At 39.2% G+C, this 20,081-nt stretch overlaps 1 protein-coding gene across 1 annotated transcript in view; it reads left to right on the forward strand.

Annotated features, from left to right (window-relative positions):
• CC2D2B (coiled-coil and C2 domain containing 2B) overlaps positions 1-20,081 on the forward strand; it is a 113,050-nt gene that overhangs the window by 14,089 nt on the left and 78,880 nt on the right. The window contains exons 6-8 of the mRNA XM_074382672.1: positions 9,875-10,073; positions 10,420-10,556; positions 10,648-10,776. Coding sequence (XP_074238773.1) covers positions 9,875-10,073; positions 10,420-10,556; positions 10,648-10,776 — 465 coding nt within the window. The remainder of the gene's footprint in view (positions 1-9,874; positions 10,074-10,419; positions 10,557-10,647; positions 10,777-20,081) is intronic.

The raw sequence follows: 20,081 nt of genomic DNA on the forward strand, positions 1-20,081 counted from the left end.
AGTATGTGATGTTCCCCTCCCTGTATCCATTGTTCAACTCTCACTTATGAGTGAGAACATGCGGTGTTTGGTTTTCTGTTCCTGTGTTAGTTTGCTGAGAATGATGGTTTCCAGCTTCATCCATGTCCCTGCAAAGGACATGAACCCATCCTTTTTTTATGGCTGCATAGTATCCCATGGTATAAATGTGCCAAATTTTCTTTATCCATTCTATCATTGATGGGCATTTGGGTTGGTTCTAAGTCTTTGCTATTGTGAACAGTGCTCCAATAAACATATGTGTGCATGTGTCTTTATAGTAGAATGATTTATAATCCTTTGGGTATATACCCAGTATTGGGATTGCTGGATCCTCAAGGATCTATAACCAGAAATACCTTGAGGAATTGCCGCACTGTCTTCCACAATGGTTGAACTAATTTACACTCCCACCCATAGTATAAAAGCATTGCTATTTCTCCACATCCTCTCCAGCATCTGTTGTTTCCTGACTTTTTAATAACTCTAACTGGCATGAGATGGTATTTCATTGTGTTTTTGATTTCCATTTCTCTAATCACCAGTGATGGTGAACTTTTTTTCATATGTTTGTGGGCTGCATAAATGTCTTCTTTTGAAAAGTGACTATTTATATCATTCCCCCACTTTTTGATGGGGTGGTTTGCTATTTTCTGGTAAATTTGTTTAAGTTCTTTGTAGATTCTGGATATTAGCCCTTTGTCAGATAGATAGATTGCAAAGATCTTCTCGCATTCTGTAGGTTGCCTGTTCACTCTGATGATAGTTTCTTTTGCTGTGCAGAAGCTCTTTAGTTTACTTAGATCCCATTTGTCAATTTTGGCTTTTGTTGCCATTGATTTTGGTGTTTTAGTCATGAAGTCTTTGTCCATGCCTATGTCCTATATGGTATTGCCTGGGTTTTCTTCTAGAGTTTGCATGGTTTTAGGTCTTATGTTTAAGTCTTTAATCCATCTTGGGTTAATTTTTATATAAGATGTAAGGAAGGGGTACAGTTTGAATTTTCTGGATATTGTTAGCCAGTTTTCCCAACACCATTTATTAAATACCTTTGTCAGATTTATCAAGGATAGATGGTTGTAGATGTGTGATGTTATTTCTGAGGCTTCTGTTCTGTTCCATTGGTCTGTATATCTGTTTTGGTACCAGTACCATGCTATTTTGGTTACTGTAGCCTTGTAGTATAGTTTGAAGTCAGTTGGCATGATGCCACCAGCATTGTTCTTTTTGCTTAGGATTGTCTTGGCTATATCGGCTCTTTTTTGATTCCATATGAAATTTAAAGCAGTTTTTCCAATTCTGTGAAGAAAGTCAATGGTAGCTTGATGGGGTTAGCATTCAATCTATAATGGTCATTTTCATGATATTCATTCTTCCTATCCATGACCATGGAATGTTTTTCTATTTGTTTGTGTCCTCTTTTATTTCCTTGAGCAGTGGTTTGTAGTTCTTCTTGAAGAGGTCCTTTACATACCTTGTAAGTTGTATTCCTAGGGATTTTATTCTCTTTGTAGCAATTGTGAATGGGAGTTCACTCATGATTTGGCTCTCTGTCTGTTTTTGGTGTATAGGATTTCTTGTGATTTTTGCACATTGATTTGGTATCCTGAGACACTGCTGAAGTTGCTTATCAGCTTAAGGAGATTTTGGGCTGAGACAATGGGGTTTTCTAAATATATAATCAGGACAAATGCAAACAGACACAATTTGACTTCCTGTCCTCCTATTTAAGTGCCCTTTATTTCTTTCTCTTACCTGATTTCCCTGGCCAGAACTTCTAATACTATGTTGAATAGGAGTGTCCTGTGCTGGTTTTCAAAGGGAATGCTTCCAGCTTTTGCCCATTCAGTATGACATTGGCTATGGGTTTGTCATAAATAGCTCTTATTATTTAGAGACACGTTTCACCAATACCTAGTTTATTGAGAGTTTTTAACATGAAGGGGCATTGAATTTTATTGAAGGCCTTTTCTGAATCTATTGAGATAATCATGTGGTTTTTGTCATTGGTTCTGTTTATTTGATGGATTACATTTATTGATTTGTGTATGTTGAACCAACCTTGTCCCAGGGATGAAGCCGACCTGATTGTGATGGATAAGCTTTTTAATATGCTGCTGGATTTGGTTTGCCAGTATTTTATTGAGGAGTTTCACATCTCAATGTTCATCAAGATACTGGCCTGAAATTTTCTTTTTTTGTTGTGTCTCTGCCAAGTTTTGGCATCAGGATGATGCTGGCCTCATAAAATGAATTAGGGAGGATTCCTTCTTTTTCTATTGTTTGGGATAGTTTCAGAGGGAATGGCAGCAGCTCTTCTTTGTACCTCTGGTAGAATTCAGCTGTGAATCTATCTGGCCCTGGACTTTTTTTGGTTAGCAGGCTTTTAATTACTGACTTATTTTTAGAACTTATTATTGGTCTATTCAGGGTTTTGACTTCTTCCTGATTTAGTCTTGGGAGGGTGTTTGTGTCCAGGAATTTATCTATTTCTTCTAGATTTTCTAGTTTATTTTTGTAGAGGTGTTTATAGTATTCTCTGATGGTAGTCTGTATTTCTGTGGGATCAGTGGTGATATTCCCCTTATCATTTTTATTGTGTCTATGTGATTCTTCTTCTTTTCTTCTTAATTAGTCTGGCTAGCAGTTTATCTATTTTGTTAAACTTTTCAAAAAACCAGCTCCTGGATTCATTGATTTTTTGAAGGGTTTTTTCTGTGTCTCTGTCTCCTTACCTTAGCTATTTCTTGTCTTCTGCTAGCTTTTGAATTTGTTTGCTCTTGGTTCACTAGTTCTTTTAATTGTGATGTTAGGGTGTCAATTTTAGATTTTTCCTGCTTTCTCCTATTGGCATTTTAGTGCTATACATTTCCCTCTAAACACTGCATTAGCTGTGTCCTAGAGAGTCTGGTATGTTGTGTCTTTGTTATCATTAGTTTCAAAGACCTTATGTATTTCTGCCTGAATTTCATTATTTACCCAGTAGTCATCTGGGAGCAGGTTGTTCAGTTTCCATGTAGTTGTGTGGTTCTGAGTGAGTTTCTTATTCCTTAGTTCTAGTTTGATTGCATTAGTCTGAGAGACTGTTATGATTTGCATTCTTTTGCATTTTCTGAGGAGTGTTTTACTTCCAATTATGTGGTCTGTTTTAGAATAAGTGTGATGTAGTGCTGAGAAGAATGTATATTCTGTTGATTTGGGGTTGAGAGTTCTGTACATGTCTATTAGGTCTGCTTAGTCCAGAGCTGAGTTCAAGTCCTCAATATCCTTGTTAATTTTCCATCTTCTTGATCTGTCTAATATAGACAGTGGGGTGTTAAAGTCTCCCATTATTATTGTGTGGGAATCTAAGTCTCTTTGTAGGTCTCTAAGAACTTGCTTTATGAATCTGGGTGCTCTGTAATGGGTACATATATATTTAGGATAGTTAGCTTTTCTTGCTGTGTTGATCCCTTTACCATTCATTATGTAATGCCCTTCTTTGTCTTTTTTGATCATTGTTGGTTTAAAGTCTGTTTTATCAGAGACTAGGATTGCAATCCCTGCTTTTTTTTTTTTGCTTTGCATTTGCTTGGTAAATCTTCCTCATGTCTTTGTGCATGAGATGGATCTCCTGAATACAGCACACCAATGGGCCTTGACTCTTTATCTAATTTGCCAGTCTGTGTCTTTTAATTGGGGCATTCATCCCATTTACATTTAAGGTTAATATTGTTATATGTGAATCTGATCCTGTCATTATGATGCTAACTAGTTATTTTGCCCATTAGTTGATACAGTTACTTCATAGTGTTGATGGTCTTTACAATTTGGCATGTTTTTGCAGTGGATGGTACTGGTTTTTTCTTTCCATATTTAGTACTTCCTTCAGCAGCTCTTGGAAGGCGGGCCTACTGCTGACAAAATATCTCAGCATTTGCTTGTCTGTAAAGGATTTTATTTTTCCTTCTCTTATGAAGGTTAGTTTGGCTGGATATGAAATTCTAGGTTGAAAATTATTTTATTTAAGAATGTTGAATATTGGCCCCCACTCTCTTCTGGCTTGTAGGGTTTCTGTAAAGAGATCTGCTGTAACCTGACCTTTCTCTCTGGCTGACTTAATATATATATTTTTTTCATTTCAACCTTGGTGAATCTGATGATTATGTGTCTTGGTGTTGGTCTTCTTCTTCTTCTTTCTCCTTCCTCCTCCCCCTCCTCCCCCTCCTCCCCCTCCTCCCCCTCCTCCCCCTCCTCCCCCTCCTCCCCCTCCTCCCTCTTCTTCTTCTTCCTTCTTTCTTCTTCTTCTTCCTCTTCCTCTTCCTCTTCTTTCTTCTTCTTCTTTCTTCTTCTTTCTTCTTCTTCTTCTTCTTTTTTTTTTTTTGAGACAGAGTCTCACTCTGTCACCAGGCACCAGGCTGGAGTGCAGTGGTGTGACCTCGGCTCACTGCAACCTCTGCCTCCCGGGTTCAAGCAATTCTCCTGCCTCAGCCTCCCAAGTAGCTGGGACTACAGGTGCGTGCCACCATGCCCAGCTACTTTTTTTTTTATTTTTAGTAGAGACGGGGTTTCACCATGTTGGCCAGGATAGTCTCGATTTCTTGACCTCGTGATCTGCCTGCCTTGGCCTCCCAAAGTGCTGGGATTACAGGGGTATTGGTCTTCTTGAGGAGTATCTTTGTGGTATTCTCTGTATTGTCTGAATTTAGTCCCATATTTCTTGAAGGCTTTGTTTGTTTATTATTTTTTCTCCAATCTTGTCTTCATGCTTTATTTCATTAAGTTGACCTTCAATCTCTGATATCCTTTCTTCTGCTTGATCGATTCAGCTATTGGTACTTGTGTATGCTTCACAAAGTTCTTCTGCTGTGTTTTTCAGCTCCATCAGGGCATTTGTGTTCTTCTCTAAATTGGTTATTCTAGTTATCAATTCCTCTAACCTTTTTCAAGGTTCTTTGCTTCCTTGCATTGGGTTAGAACATGCTCCTTTAGCTTAGAGAAGTTTGATATTACCCACTTTCTGAAGCCTACTTCTGTCATTTTGTCAAACTCATTCTCCATTCAGTTTTGTTCCCTTGCTGGTGAGTAGTTGTGATCCTTAGGAGGAGAAGAAGCATCTGGATTTTGGAATTTTTCCTCATTTTGGTGGATTTATCTACCTTTGGTCTTTGATATTGCTGACCTTTGGATGGCGTTTTTGAGAGGATGTCCTTTTGGTTGATATTGATGCTATTCCTTTCTGTTTGTTAGTTTTCTTTTTAACAGTCAGGCCCCTCTGCTGCAAGTCTGCTGGAGTTTGATGGAGGTCCACTCCAGACCCTGTTTGCCTGAGTGTCACCAGCAGAGGCTGCAGAACAGCAAAGATTGCTGCTTGTTCCTTCCTCTGGAAGTTTTGTCCCAGCCAGAGCTCTCCTGTATGAGTTGTCTGTTGACCCCCACTGGGAGGTATCTCCTAGTCAGGAGGCATGGGGGTCAGGGACCCACTTGAGGAGTCAGTTGGTCCCTTAGCAGAGCTTGAGCACTGTGTTGGGAGATCTGCTGCTCTCTTCAGAGCTGGCAGGCAGGAAGGTTTAAGTCTGTGCCCACAGCTGCCCCTTCCCCCAGGTGTTCTGTCCTGAGGAGATGAGAGTTTTATCTATAAGCCCCTGACTGGGGCTGCTGCCTTTCTGTCACAGATGCCCTTCCTGGAGAGGAGGAATATAGAAAGGCAGTCTGGCTACAGTGGCTTTGCAGAGCTGTGATGGGCTCTGCTTGCTTCTAACTTCCTGGTGCATTTGTTTACATCGTTAGGGGAAAACTGCCTACTCAAGCCTCAGTAATGGTGGACACCCCTCCCTCCACCACACTGGAGTGTCCCAGGTTGACTTCAGACTGCCATGCTGGCAGCAAGAACTTCAAGCCAGTGAATCTTAGCTTGCTGGGCTCCATGGGGGTGGGATCTGCTAAGATAGACCATTTGGCTCCCTGACCTCAGCCCCCTTTCCAGGGAAGTGAACTGTTCTGTTTCACTGGCATTCCAGGCACCACTGGGGTATGAAAAAAAAGAAAAACTCCTGCAGCTAGCTTGGTGTCTGCCTAAACAGCTGCCCAGTTTTGTGCTTCAAATCCAGGGCCCTGGTTGCATAGGCACCTGAGGGAATCTTCTGGTCTGCAGGTTGTGGAGACAGTGGGAAACACATAGTATCTGGGCTGGAGTGCAACATTCCTCATAGCACTGTCCCTCATGGCTTCCCTAGGCTAGTTAGGGGAGAGAGTTCCCCAACCCTTTGTGCTTCATGGGTGAGGAGATGCCCCACCCTGCTTCTGCTCACCCTCCATTGGCTGCACCTTGTGTCTAACCAGTCCAGATGAAATGAGCTGGGTACCTCAGTTGGAAATGCAGAAATTACCTGACTTGTTTTCTTTGCATTGGTTTCTCTGGGAGCTGCAGATGGGAGGTGTTCCTATTCTACCATCTTCCCAGCCACCAGGTTTTTTTTTTTCTTTTTGAGAGGGAGTCTTGCTCTGTTGCCTAGGTGGAGTGCTGTGGTGTGATCTTGGCTCACTGCGACATCTGTCTCCTTGGTTCAATCAATTCTCCTGCCTCAGCCTCCCCAGTAGCTAAGATTACAGGTGTGTGCCACCACACCTGGCTAATTTTTGTGTTTTTAGTAAAGAAGTGGTTTTGCCATGTTGGCCAGACTGGTCTCAAACTCCTAACCTCAGGTGATCCACCCACTTCAGCCTCCCAAAGTGCTGGGATTACAGGTGTGAACAACCACACCTGGCCACACAGAGTTTTTTTAAACAGAATCATAGTAGTAAATGGCAATTCCATTTGTTCAATTGCTCATTTGAACCTTGGTATCATCCTTAGACTCCCATTTACTCACATGCTTTAAATCCAGTTTCTCACAAATCCCGTTGGTTCTGCCTTCAAAGTATTCCCGAATCAGACCCGCTTTTCACCACCCTCTCTAGTACTTCACTGTAGCCTCTCATCAGAATCATTGCCATTGTCTCTCTCTGTATTCATTGTTGTCCTTGTAGTCCATTTTTCATACCATACAGTTACGAAAAGGTCACTGTAGTGACCCTGTTAAAATCTAAGATCATTTTTTTTTGCTTACACCTTCTAATGGTTTCCCATCTTACTCACAATGAAAGTCCTTACAGGGTCCTTCTCTGTAAAATAAAGTACCTCTCTGACTTTATTTTATTTTTTACTACTCTCCCGTTTCTAATCTAACACCAGCCACATTGGCTTCCTTCCTGGTTCTCATTTATAGCAAACTCTGCCTCAGGGCCTTTGTACCAAGGTGACTGCCTGGAAAGCTCTTTCCTTATCCTTAAGCTCTGTCCCCCACTAACTTTGGATTTCTCTTCAAATGACATATTATTAAAGATCCTATGCCAGACAACCCTATCTAAAATAGTACCCCCAATCTACCCAGCCCAGCATTCCCTATCCTCTCACCCTGCTTTATTTTTCTTCATAACACTTATCACCAATTAACATATATTTCTTTGTCTGTTTATTTTCTTTCTGGAATATATTAGGCACACAATGTATATTTGAATGACTATTGATGAAATGGGTATCAAACATTCCTGTGATCTTTTTTTTTTTTGAGATGGAGTTTCACTCTTGTTACCCAGGCTGGAGTGCAATGGCACAATCTTGGCTCACCACAACCTCCGCCTCCTGGGTTCAAGCAATTCTCCTGCCTCAGCCTCCTGAGTAGCTGGGATTACAGGCATGCGCCACCATGCCCAGCTAATTTTTGTATTTTTAGTAGAGACGGGGTTTCACCATGTTGACCAGGATGGTCTCAATCTCTTGACCTCGTGATCCACCTGCCTCGGCCTCCCAAAGTGCTGGGATTACAGGCTTGAGCCACCGTGCCCCACCCACATTCCTGTGATCTTAATTAGTCATCCGACTTCCCAGCATCCCACAGTTTGGGTTAAGGAATAGGCTTTTCTGGAAAAACAAAAGTGGGCCCTGTCTCTGATCCTCCCACCTAGCAGAGAATGCCAGGGCCAAGTGCTGTGGCTGTGGCCACTCTTCCTTCTTGCAGGGCAAGCATAAAGATATTAAGTCAGTAGGAGTAAAGGGTGAGGTAAATGGGCTTCTTGGGCATGAGGAAGTCAAGGTTTAGATGTGAGCTGTTTAGAGGAGTTGTTTGGAAAAGCTGTCTCCCCTGAAGCTGGTGACTAGTGTCCCCATTACATAAAGGAGAAAGCTACTCCTTTTGTAGGAGGCTGAGTTTGAATGTGGCCCCTTCCTGCTGGGAGAAAGGGGACCCCTGGTTTCAAATAACTCATCTGGGCAACTCAGAGTGAGGCCTAGGGTTACTTTCAGAAACTTCTGCTTGCCACACCGCAGTGAACAAGAATGTTCTTGTGAGAAGGGACAGAGGACACCATCCCTTTTTTACTGCACAGTATTCACTTGTATCCATCTAGACTTATATCTTCTGACTCCATTCTCCCTGTCACATAACAGCCAACAGCACACACATTGCTCTGCTGTGAGCTACACAGTGAAGACCAAGAAAGTGATCTGAGATAGCAGCTAGACTTAGACTAAGTGTGGAATAGTTGAGTAGGTAGGACTTGCATTGGTCCAGATCACAGCTTGTCTCAAGCTAAAAATATAGGAAGATTGGGTAGGGCTCATAAAAAAAAGACCCATAGGGTCATATCTCAGAGGCTAGAGTCCAAGATGAGAGCCCAACATACTCTACCGTGAGGGCAGACCTTAGCTCTGACGGCAGGTGGAAAACCCTGGCCCACACTGTGGCTGTTATAAAAGAAGCTTGGTCATGGGAGCTCCAGTTGGAGCAAAGAGGCTATGAGTGGAATCTTCAAAGAGAGCTCCCACTTGGAAATCTCCCAAATCTTGCTCCTAGGTGTTGGTATTCTTTATTTTAATTCTGAAAAAGATATCACAAAGATTTCCGGATATAAAATATTATTCTGATTTCCTGACAGGGATATAGGAGGGAGGGTATGATGATATGAACCTAGTTGATGTCTAGTGACATTACTTATTTAACTTTGTCAGTATTGATCAAGGCCGTGTAGGAGTCTCTAGTCAAAGGAATTCTGTGATTAACTTTTTAAAATTTTATTATTTACCCTAAACGTATGTTTTTGAGAATCGAGGGATTTTTGTGTGACTCACATACTGTCTCTGTTGTTCAGTATGTATATATTTCAAACTAGACAGGTAAAGTCATCCAACCTAATGATTTTGCTTTCATGAATTGACTCATTAAATTTATGAGTATGATAGATTCATTTTAATATTTAATAATGTATCTGTTTCCACATCTATGTTCAGATTGTTTATAACCTTTATCGATATTTCAGAATTTCACTGTAATCACTCTGCCAGACTTCTATGCTGAATCTTTACTTTTCCTTCATCTTTCTTTTTTTTTCATGAATACCTTGTAGAAAACAGCATGCCTACTCTACAGCACTTTAGGTGGTATTGTTTTCTCAATGATGGGGAAAAAAGAGATTTAGGATCACATGGTCTGGTATCTTTGGACCCTGCCCTATACTGTGTATTCTCAGTAGTTGAAATATTACAGTTCGTTATCTCAGAACATTTTCCAAAGGGGAGGAAGAGCTATTTCAGCTCTTTCAATCTTTCAGTGAAGAATTGCTAAGATAGACTACAGAAAAATAATATTGTGTACTCAATGTTAAATGAGTTTTAAGTTCAGTGAAATTTCATTGTAACACAATTTCAGCTAGAACTTGGTCTGTGAGTGACAGGATCAGAAGCACAGTTCACAGTAAGATTCTAGTACATTTTATTTATTTGCATATTAATCATTGAAGACAAGCATGAAAACTTATTTTCCTTTTTGGTATTCAACAGAGACCAGTAAACCATAGTTATCCCAAATGCTTTTCACTTGGTGGTAATTTACAAAATGTTGATGAGAGTGAAGATGAAGAGTTTATGAAAGAATTCATTTTGACAGATTTAGTCAAAGTAAAAGCTGCTGAATATGAAGATGATCAAGAACAAATAAAAAAACAGAAGGCAAATATTTTTGTACCAAGTAGTTCTCCAGGTAATATTCTTTTCCAGTAAAACATTCAAGTCATTAATGAATTATGTTATGGAATAATAGCTTTTCTGTATGCCGGATAAATAAAAAGTACTGATATAAAATTATAGTAACTTTTCTATATTTGTTTTTCATAACTTTCCTGAATTAAGGGAACTGATTAAGAGAACCCATTCTCCGTTTAAAAACTGTACATATATATGCAGAGAGAGAGAGAGAGAGAAAGCGAGAGAGAGGCTTTTTGCTAGACTTTAGTAGTAGAGTGTAATTATAGTCGTTTGTACTACTTATTTGGTCAATATTCATTTAACATTTTGGACTTTGATATCTAAGTTTCATTGTTATTAAGTGGTCAACCAGCGCAAACTGCCAAAAGATATGATGCCACGTATTTTAGAAGATGAAGGATTCTATATTCAGAGAAAGCCAGAAATATATAAAAAGACCTGCAACAAAATGGAAAATCGCCTGCTTAAACTAGAAGAGGCAAGTGTAGCAGTTAACAAGTTAGAACACTGGCTAGTATGTGACTTTCTTTGTAAAATATTTAATTACTGTACTTAAATATTTTTGATAGGGAAAGCGTTGGTTTGGAGAAAGTGGAGAAATACTGTCATTACCTACACCTATTAAACAGTCATGGAATTTCAGACTAAACATAAGGAAGGAATCTTTAAATCCATTACTTAAGACCATATACAGAAAGGTAACCAATGACAATTTGTTTGTAATTATGGTTAAAATTCTACTAATATCAATTATAACTGATGTTTTTGTGCTATTGATTTATCCTTTAAAAATGCTATGTCTACATTATGATGAAATGTTAAATAACCCTTAAAATTATAGTTTCAAGGAATATTTAATGATATGGGGAAATGCTCAAAATAAAATGTGAAGTGAAAAAAGCAGAATGCAAAATTATATATGATCTAAATTTTACAAAAATAATAAATGAATGATACTAAACGTAACCACTGTTATAACTTCTACCACTATAGATTACTCTTGTCTGTTAGTTTTACCTATTTTGTATGAATGGAATAATACAATAGGTATGCTATATTGTTATGTACAGCAATAGCTTGTTCATTTTTGTTGTTGTATAGAACTCCATGGTATGAAAAATACATTTATTTATTAACCATTCTTCTGTTGATGGATATAAGTTACATCCAGTTGTTGGCTATTACTAATAACACTACCATGAAATTTTATACATCTTCTGATAACTGTATGTATAAGCATTTTCTGTGTGATATATATCTGAGTAGAAATGCTGGGTTATCAGTTTATGTGTGTTTAGTTTTACTATATAGTGCCAAATGATTTTCTAAAATGGTTGTACCAAACTATACACAAACTAAGAATTGTGTGAGTGTTCAGCTGTTTTATATTCCTGCCAACATTTGGTATTACCTGTCTTTTAAATCATAGCCATTCTGGTGTACATAAGTGGAACTTATTCAAGTTTTAATCTGCGTTTCCCTGATGCCTAATGAAACTGAACACGTTTTCATGTCTGTTGGCTATTAGGACAGCCTCTTTTGTGAAAGCTTGGTTAAGACTTTTACCCATTTTTTCTTATTGGATTGTCTGCTTTTTCTTATTGATGTATTGATTTCTAGATATGAGCCCTCAAATAATCTACTCTGTGGCTAATCTTCTCACTGTCTGTATTAGTCCATTATCACACTGCTAAAAGAAATACTTGAAATGGAGTAGTTTATAAAGAAAAGAGGTTTACTTGGCTCGCAGTTCTACAGGCTGTACAGGAAGCATGATGTTGGCACAGGAAGCATGATGTTGGCATCTGTTTGGCTTCTGGAGAGGCCTCAAGAAACCTCTGAGGAGGCCTCAGGAAACTTGCAATCATGATGGAGGGCAAAGAGGAAGCTGGCACTTCACAAGGCCAGAGTAGGAAGAAGAGAGAGAAAAGGGGAGGTGCCAAACACTTTTAAACAACTAGATCTCCTGAGAACTCTATCACTAGAACAACCCCAAGGGGATGGTGTTAAACCATTCATGAAGGAACTACCCCCATCACTTTGCACCAGGCCCTACCTCCAACACTGTGGATTACAGCTCAACAGAAGATTTGGGTGGGGACACAGATCCAAACCATATCACTCTCTTAATGGTGGTTTTTGAATATATATATATATATATATATATATATATATATATATATATATATAAAATTGTACTTTAGGTTCTGGGGTACAGGTGCAGATCATGCAGGATTGTTGCATAGGTACACACATGGAAATGTGGTTTGCTGCCTTCATCCCCCCGTCATTTACATCTGGCATTTCTCCCCATGTTATTCCTCCCCGACCTCCCCATCCCCCCGCTGTCTCTCCCTTGGCTCCCCACAACAGACCCCAGTGTGTGATGTTCCCCTCCCTGTGTCCATGTGTTCTTACTGTTCAACACCCGCCTGTGAATGAGAACATGTGGTGTTTGATTTTCTGTTCTTGTGTCAGTTTGCTGAGAATGATGGTTTCCAGATTCATCCATGTCCCTACAAAGGACACAACTCATCGTTTTTTATGGCTGCATAGTATTCCGTGGTGTATATGTGCCATATTTTCCTTGTCCAGTCTATCGTCGATGGGCATTTGGGTTGGTTCCAGGTCTTTGCTATTGTAAACAGTGCTGCAGTGAACATATGTGTGCATGTGTCTATAATAGAATGATTTATAATCTTTTGGGTATATACCCAGTAATGGGATTGCTGAGTCAAATGGAATTTCTATTTCTAGGTCCTTAAGGAAGTGCCACACTGTCTTCCATAATGGTAGAACTAGTTTACACTCCCACCAACAGTGTAAAAGTGATCCTATTTCTCTGCATCCTCTCCAGCATCTGTTGTCTCCAGATTTTTTAACGATCGCCATTCTAACTGGCATGAGGTGGTATCTCAATGTGATTTTGATTAGCATTTCTCTAATAATCAGTGATTATGAGCACTTTTTCATGTTTGTTGGCCTCATATATGTCTTCTTTTGAAAAGTGTCTGTTCATATCCTTAGCCCACTTTGGGATGGGTTTGTTTGTTTTCTTCTTGTAAATCTGTTTCAGTTCTTTGTAGATTCTGGATATTAGCCCTTTGTCAGATGGGTAGATTGCAAAATTTTTTTCCCATTCTGTTGGTTGCTGGTTCACTCTAATGATTGTTTCTTTTGCTGTACAGAAGCTCTGGAGTTTAATTAGGTTCCATTTGTCTATTTTGGCTTTTGTTGCCAATGCTTTTGGTGTTACGAGATATTCTTAATTTTAATGTAGTATAATTTACCTTTTTTTTCCTTTAGTATTAGCACCTTTTATATTCCTGTTAAGAAACTGTGCCTACTCCAGGTTTCAAAAATATTCTTTTGTTTTTATTCTAAAAGGTTTATTTTCTAGGCACAGTGGCTCACGCCTGTAATCCCAACACTTTGGGAGGCTGAAGCAGGTGGATCACGAGGTCAAGAGATCAAGACCATTCTGGCCAACATGGTGAAACTCCATCTCTACTAAAAATACAAAAAAAAAAATAGCTGGGTGTGGTGGTGCACACCTGTAGTCCCAGCTACTCAGGCAACTGAGACAGAAGAATCACTTGAACCTGGGAGGCAAAGGTTGCAGTGAGCTGAGATCACACCACTCCATCTCAAAAAAAAAAAAAAAAAGTTTATTTTATGTACCTTTCTCATTTAGAGGTAACACCCATCTGGAAAGTACTTTCTGTGTGTAGTGTTAGGTAGGGGGTCATATTTCATTTTATTTACATGGATATCCAATTGACTTAGTACCATTTATTGAAAAAAATCCATAAACCTTTTCTCGTAATTCATTGTAATCTTTGACATTCGTCAGTCGACCTTCTATGTCTATAAGAATAGGACTAGTCAATGGAAAGACATCCCATGCTCATGGGTTAGAAGACTTAACATTGTTAAAAAATATCCATACTTTTCTCAAAGCAGTAGAAAATAAAGAATTAAAAAAAATATATATTCATACTACCCAAAGTGATCTGCAAATTTAGAGTAATCCATTTCAAACCCTCAGTGATATTTTTTACAGAAATGGGAAAAAAATCAGTAATTAATAAGGAACCACAAAGGACCTTCAAGGTAGAAGCTTCATATTCCTGACTTCAAACTATATTACAAAGCTACATTAATCAAAAAGATGAACATATGGACCAGTGGAACAGAATGAAGAGCCCAGAAATAAACTCACATATATACGGTCTAATGATCTTCAAGAGGGTACCAGGACTACACTATGGGGAAATGATAGTCTCTTCAACAAATGGTGCTGGGAAGACTGGATATCCATGTGCAAAAGAATGAAATTGGACCTTTATCTTACATCATACACAAAAATCAACTCAAGATGGAGAAATACCTAAGAACAAGACCTGAAACTATAAAACTTGTAGATGAAAACATAGAGGAAAGTATTTATTTATTTATTTATTATTTTTAAAATTGCATTTTAGGTTTTGGGGTACATGTGAAGAACATGCAGAATTGTTGCATAGGTACACACATGGCAGTGTGATTTGCTGCATTCCTCCCCATCACCTATATCTGGCATTTCTCCCCATGGTATCTCTCCCCAACTCCCCACCCCACACTGTCCCTCCCCTATTTCCCCCTGACAGACCCCAGTGTGTGATGCTCCCCTCCCTGTGTCCATGTGTTCTCATTGTTCAACACCCACCTATCAGTCAGAACATGCAGTGTTTGATTTTTTGTTCATGTGTCAGTTTGCTGAGAATGATGGTTTTCAGGTTCATCTGTTTCCCTTCAAAGGACACAAACTCACCGTTTTTTATGGCTGCATAGTATTCCATGGTGTATATGTGTCATATTTTCCCTGCCAGTATATCATTGATGGGCATTTAGGTTAGTTCCAAGTCTTCGCTATTGTAAACACTGCTGCAATGAACATTCGTGTGCATGTGTTCTTATAGTAGAACGATTTATAATCCTTTGGATATATACCCAGTAATGGGATTGCTGGGTCAAATGGAATTTCTATTTCTAGGTCCTTGAGGAATCGCCACACTGTCTTCCACAGTGGTTGAACTAATTTACACTCCCACCAACAGTGTAAAAGTGTTTCTATTTCTCCACATCCTCTCTAGCATCTATTGTCTTCTGAGTTTTTAATGATCACCATTCTAACTGGCATGAGATGGTATCTCAATGTAGTTTTGATTTGCATTTCTCTAATGACCAGTGATGATGAGCATTTTTTCATATGTTTATTGGCCTCATGTATGTCTTCTTTTGTAAAGTGTTCATATCCTTTGCCCACTTTTGAATGGGCTTATTTGCTTTTTTCTTGTAAATCTGTTATAGTTCTTTGTAGATTCTGGATATCAGCCCTTTGTCAGATGGGTATATTGCAAAAACTTTTTCCCATTCTGTTGGTTGCCAATTCGCTCTAATAACTGTTTCTTTTGCCGTGCAGAAGCTATGGAGTTTGATTAGGTCCCATTTGTCTATTTTGGCTTTTATTGTCAATGCTTTTGATGTTTTGGTCATGAAGTCCTTATCTATGCCTATGTCCTCATGGTTTTGCCTAGGTTTTCTTCTAGAGTTTTTATGGTGTTAGGTCTTATGTTTAAGTCTTTAATCCATCTGGAGTTAATTTTAGTGTAAGGTGTCAGGAAGGGGTCCAGTTTCTGCTTTCTGCACATGGCTAGCCAGTTTTCCCAACACCATTTGTTAAACAGGGACTTCTTTCCCTATTGCTTGTTTTTGTCAGGTTTGTCAAAAATTGGATGGTTGTAGATGTGTGGTTTTCCCTCCGAGGCCTCTGTTCCATTCCATTGGTCCATATCTCTGTTTTGGTACGGGTACCATGCTCTTTTGATTACTGTAGCCTTGTAGTATAGTTTGAAGTCCAGTAGTGTGATGCCTCCCACTTTGTTCTTTTTGCTTACAATTGACTTGGCTATGCGGGCTCTCTTTAGGTTCCATATGAAGTTTAAGGTGGTTTTTTCCAGTTCTGTGAAGAAGGTCATTGGTAGCTCAATGGGGATAGCATTTAATCTGTAAATTACTTTGGGCAGTATGGCCATTTTCACGATATTGATTCTTCCTAACCATGAGCATGGAATGTTTCTCCATCTGTTTGTGTCCTCTCTTATTTCGTTGAGCAGTGGTTTATAGTTCTCCTTAAAGAGGTCCTTTACGTTCCTTGTAAGTTGTGTTCCTAGGTATTTTATTCTCATTGTAGCAATTGTGAATGGCAGTTCATTCTTGATTTGGCTCTCTTTAAGTCTGTTATTGGTGTATAGGCATGCTTGTGATTTCTGCACATTGATTTTGTATCCTGAGACTTTGCTGAAGTTGGTTATCAGTTTCAGAAGATTCTGGGCTGAGACGATGGGGTCTTGTAGATATACAATCATGTCATCTGCAAATAGACACAATTTGACTTTCTCCTTTCCTATTTGAATACCCTTTATTTCTTTTTCTTGCGTGATTGCTCTGGCTAGAACTTCCAATACTATATTGAATAGGAGTGGTTAGAGAGGGCATCCTTGTCTAGTGCCAGATTTCAAAGGGAATGCTTCCAGTTTTTGCCCATTCAGTATGATATTGGCTGTTGGTTTGTCATAAATAGCTTTTATTATTTTGAGATACACTCCATCAATTCCTAGTTTATTGAGGCTTTTTAACATAAAGGGCTGTTGAGTTTTGTCAAAGGCCTTCTCTGCATCAATCGATATAATCATGTGGTTTTTGTCTTTGGTTCTGTTTATGTGGTGAATTATGTTTATAGACTTGCATATGTTGAACCAGTCTTGCATCCCTGGGATGAAGCCTACTTGATCATGGTGGATAAGATTTTTGATGTGCTGTTGCAATCGGTTTGCCAATATTTCATTGAAGAGTCTTGCATCTATGTTCATCTAGATATTGGCCTGAAGTTGTATTTTCTTGCTGATTCTCTGCCAGGTTTTGGTATCAGGATGATGTTGGTCTCGTAAAATGATTTGGGAAGGATTCCCTCTTTTTGGATTATTTGGAATAGTTTCAGAAGCAATGGTACCAGCTCGTCTTTGTATGTCTGGTAGAATTCGGCTGTGAACCCGTCTGGACCTAGGCTGTTTTTGGGTGGTAGGCTTTTAATTGCTGCCTCAACTTCAGACCTTGTTATTGGTCTATTCAGGGTTTCGACTTCTTCCTGGTTTAGGCTTGGGAGGAGGCAAGTGTCCAGGAATTTATCCATTTCCTCCAGGTTTACTAGTTTATGTGCATACAGTTGTTTGTAATAATCTCTGATGATCGTTTTTATTTCTGTGGAATCTGTGGTGATATCCTTTTTATCATTTTTTATTGCATCTATTTTATTATTCTCTCCTTTTCATTAATCTGGCTAGTGGTCTATTTTGTTCATCTTTTCAAAAAACAAGCTCCTGGATTTATTGATTTTTTTTTGAAGAGTTTTTTTGTGTCTCTATCTCCTTCAGTTCTGCTCTGATCTTAGTTATTTCTTGTCTACTGCTAGGTTTTGAGTTTTTTTGATCTTGTTCCTCTAGCTCTTTCAATTTTGATGATCGGGTGTCTATTTTAGATCTTTCCTTGTTTCTCATGTGGGCATTTATTGTGATATATTTTCCTCTAGAGACTGCTTTAAATGTGTCCCAGAGATTCTGGTATGTTGTGTCTTCGTTCTCATTGGTTTCGAAGAACATCTTTATTTCTGCCTTCATTTCATTGTTTATCCAGTCAACATTCAAGAGCCACGTGTTCAGTTTCCATGAAACTGTGCGGTGCTGAGTTAGTTTCTGAATTCTGAGTTCTAACTTGATTGCACTGTGGTCTGAGAGACTGTTTGTTATGATTTCTGTTCTTTTGCATTTGCTGAGGAGTGATTTACTTCCAATTATGTGGTCAATTTTAGAGTAGGTGTGATGTGGTGCTGAGAAGAATGTATATTCTGTGGATTTGGGGTGGAGAGTTCTGTAAATGTCTATTAGGTTTGCTTGGTCCAGGTCTGAGTTCAAGTTCTGGATACCTTTGTTAATTTTCTGTCTCATTGATCTGTCTAATATTGACAATGGGGTGTTAAAGTCTCCCATTATTATTGTGTGGGAGTCTAAGTCTCTTTGTAAGTCATTAAGAACTTGCTTTATGTATCTGGGTGCTCCTGTATTGAGTGCATATATATTTAGGATCGTTAGCTCTTCTTGTTGCATTGATCCTTTTACCATTATGTAATGTCCTTCTTTGTCTCTTTTGATCTTTGTTGGTTTAAAGTCTATTTTATCAGAGATGAGAATTGCAATCCTCCTTTTTTTTTGTTCTGCATTTGCTTGATAAATCTTCCTCCATCCCTTTATTTTGAGCCTTTTTGTATCCTTGCATGTGAGATGGGTTTCCTGGATACAGCATACTAATGGGTTTTGGCTTTTTATCCAATTTGCCAGTCTTTCTTTTGATTGGGGCACTTAGCCCATTTACATTTAGGGTTAATATTGTTATGTGTGAATTTGATCCTGCCATTTTGATGCTAGCTGGCTGCTTTGCCCGTTGGGTGATGCAGTTTCTTGATTGTGTTGATTCTCTTTACCATTTGGTATGTTTTTGGAGTGGCTGGTACTGGTTGTTCCTTTCTATGTTTAGTGCATCTTTCAGGAGCTCTTGTAAAGCAGGTCTGGTGGTGATGAAATCTCTGAGTACTTGCTTGTTCACAAAGGATTTTATTTTTCCTTCACTTATGAATCTTAGTTTGGCTGGATATGAGATTCTGGGTTGAAAGTTATTTTCTTTAAGGATGTTGAATATTGACCCCCACTCTCTTCTGGCTTGTAGGGTTTCTGCTGAGAGATCTGCTGTGAGTCTGATGGGCTTCCCTTTGTGGGCAACCCAACCTTTCTCTCTGGCTGCCCTTAGCATTTTCTCTTTCATTTCAACCCTGGTGAATCTGACGATTATGTGCCTTAGGGTTGCTCTTCTTGAGGAATGTCTTTGTGGAGTTGTCTGTATTCCCCAGACTTGAATATTGGCCTGCCTTGCTAGGTTGGGGAAGTCTTCCTGGATAATATCCTGAAGAGTATTTTCCAGCTTGGATTCATTCTCTCCGTCACATCCAGATACACCTATCAAACATAGATTAGGTCTTTTCACATAGTCCCATATTTCTGGGAGACTTTGTTCATTCCTTTTTACTCTTTTTTTCTCTAATCTTGCCTTCTCATTTTATTTCATTGAGTTGATCTTTGACCTTTGATATCCTTTCTTCTGTTTGGTCAGTTTGGCTGTTGAAACTTGTGTATGCTTCGCAAAGTTCTCATGTTGTGTTTTTCGGCTCCATCAATTCACTTATATTCCTCTCTAAGTTGTTTATTCTCATTAGCATTTCATCAAATCTTTTTTCATGGTTCTTAGTTTCTTTGAATTGGGTTAGAACATGTTGTTTTAGCTCAGAGAAGTTTTTTATTACCACCCCCCCCCCCTCTGAAGCCTGATTCTGTCAATTCATCACACTCATTCTCCATCCAGCCTTGTTCCCTTGCTGGTGAGGAGTTGTGATCCCTTGTAGGAGGAGAGGTGTTCTGGCTTTGGGTGCTTTCATCCTTTTTGTGCTGCTTTCTTCCCATCTTTGTGGATTTATCCACCTGTCATCTTTGTAGTTGTTGACTTTCAGATTGGGTCTCTGAGTGGATGTCCAGTTTCTTGATGATGAAGTTGTTTCTTTTTGTTTCTTAGTTTTCCTTCTAACATTCAGGCCCCTTTGCTGTAGGACTGCTGAGGTCCACTCCAGGCTCTGCTTGCCTTGGGATCACCTGCAATGGCTGCAGAACAGTAAGGGTTGCTGTCAGTTTATTCTTCTGCTATCTTTGTCCCAGAAGGATACCCACCAGATGTCAGTCTTAGCTCTCCTTTATGAGGTGACTCTTTGGATATATGGGGGTCAGAGAGCTGCTTGAGGAGACAGTCTGTTCTTTATAGGAGCCCAGGTGCTAAGCTGTGAGCTCCATTGTTCATTCAGAGC

Source organism: Saimiri boliviensis, chromosome 12, assembly GCF_048565385.1.
Source record: "Saimiri boliviensis isolate mSaiBol1 chromosome 12, mSaiBol1.pri, whole genome shotgun sequence".
Classification (NCBI taxonomy): Eukaryota; Metazoa; Chordata; class Mammalia; order Primates; family Cebidae; genus Saimiri; species Saimiri boliviensis.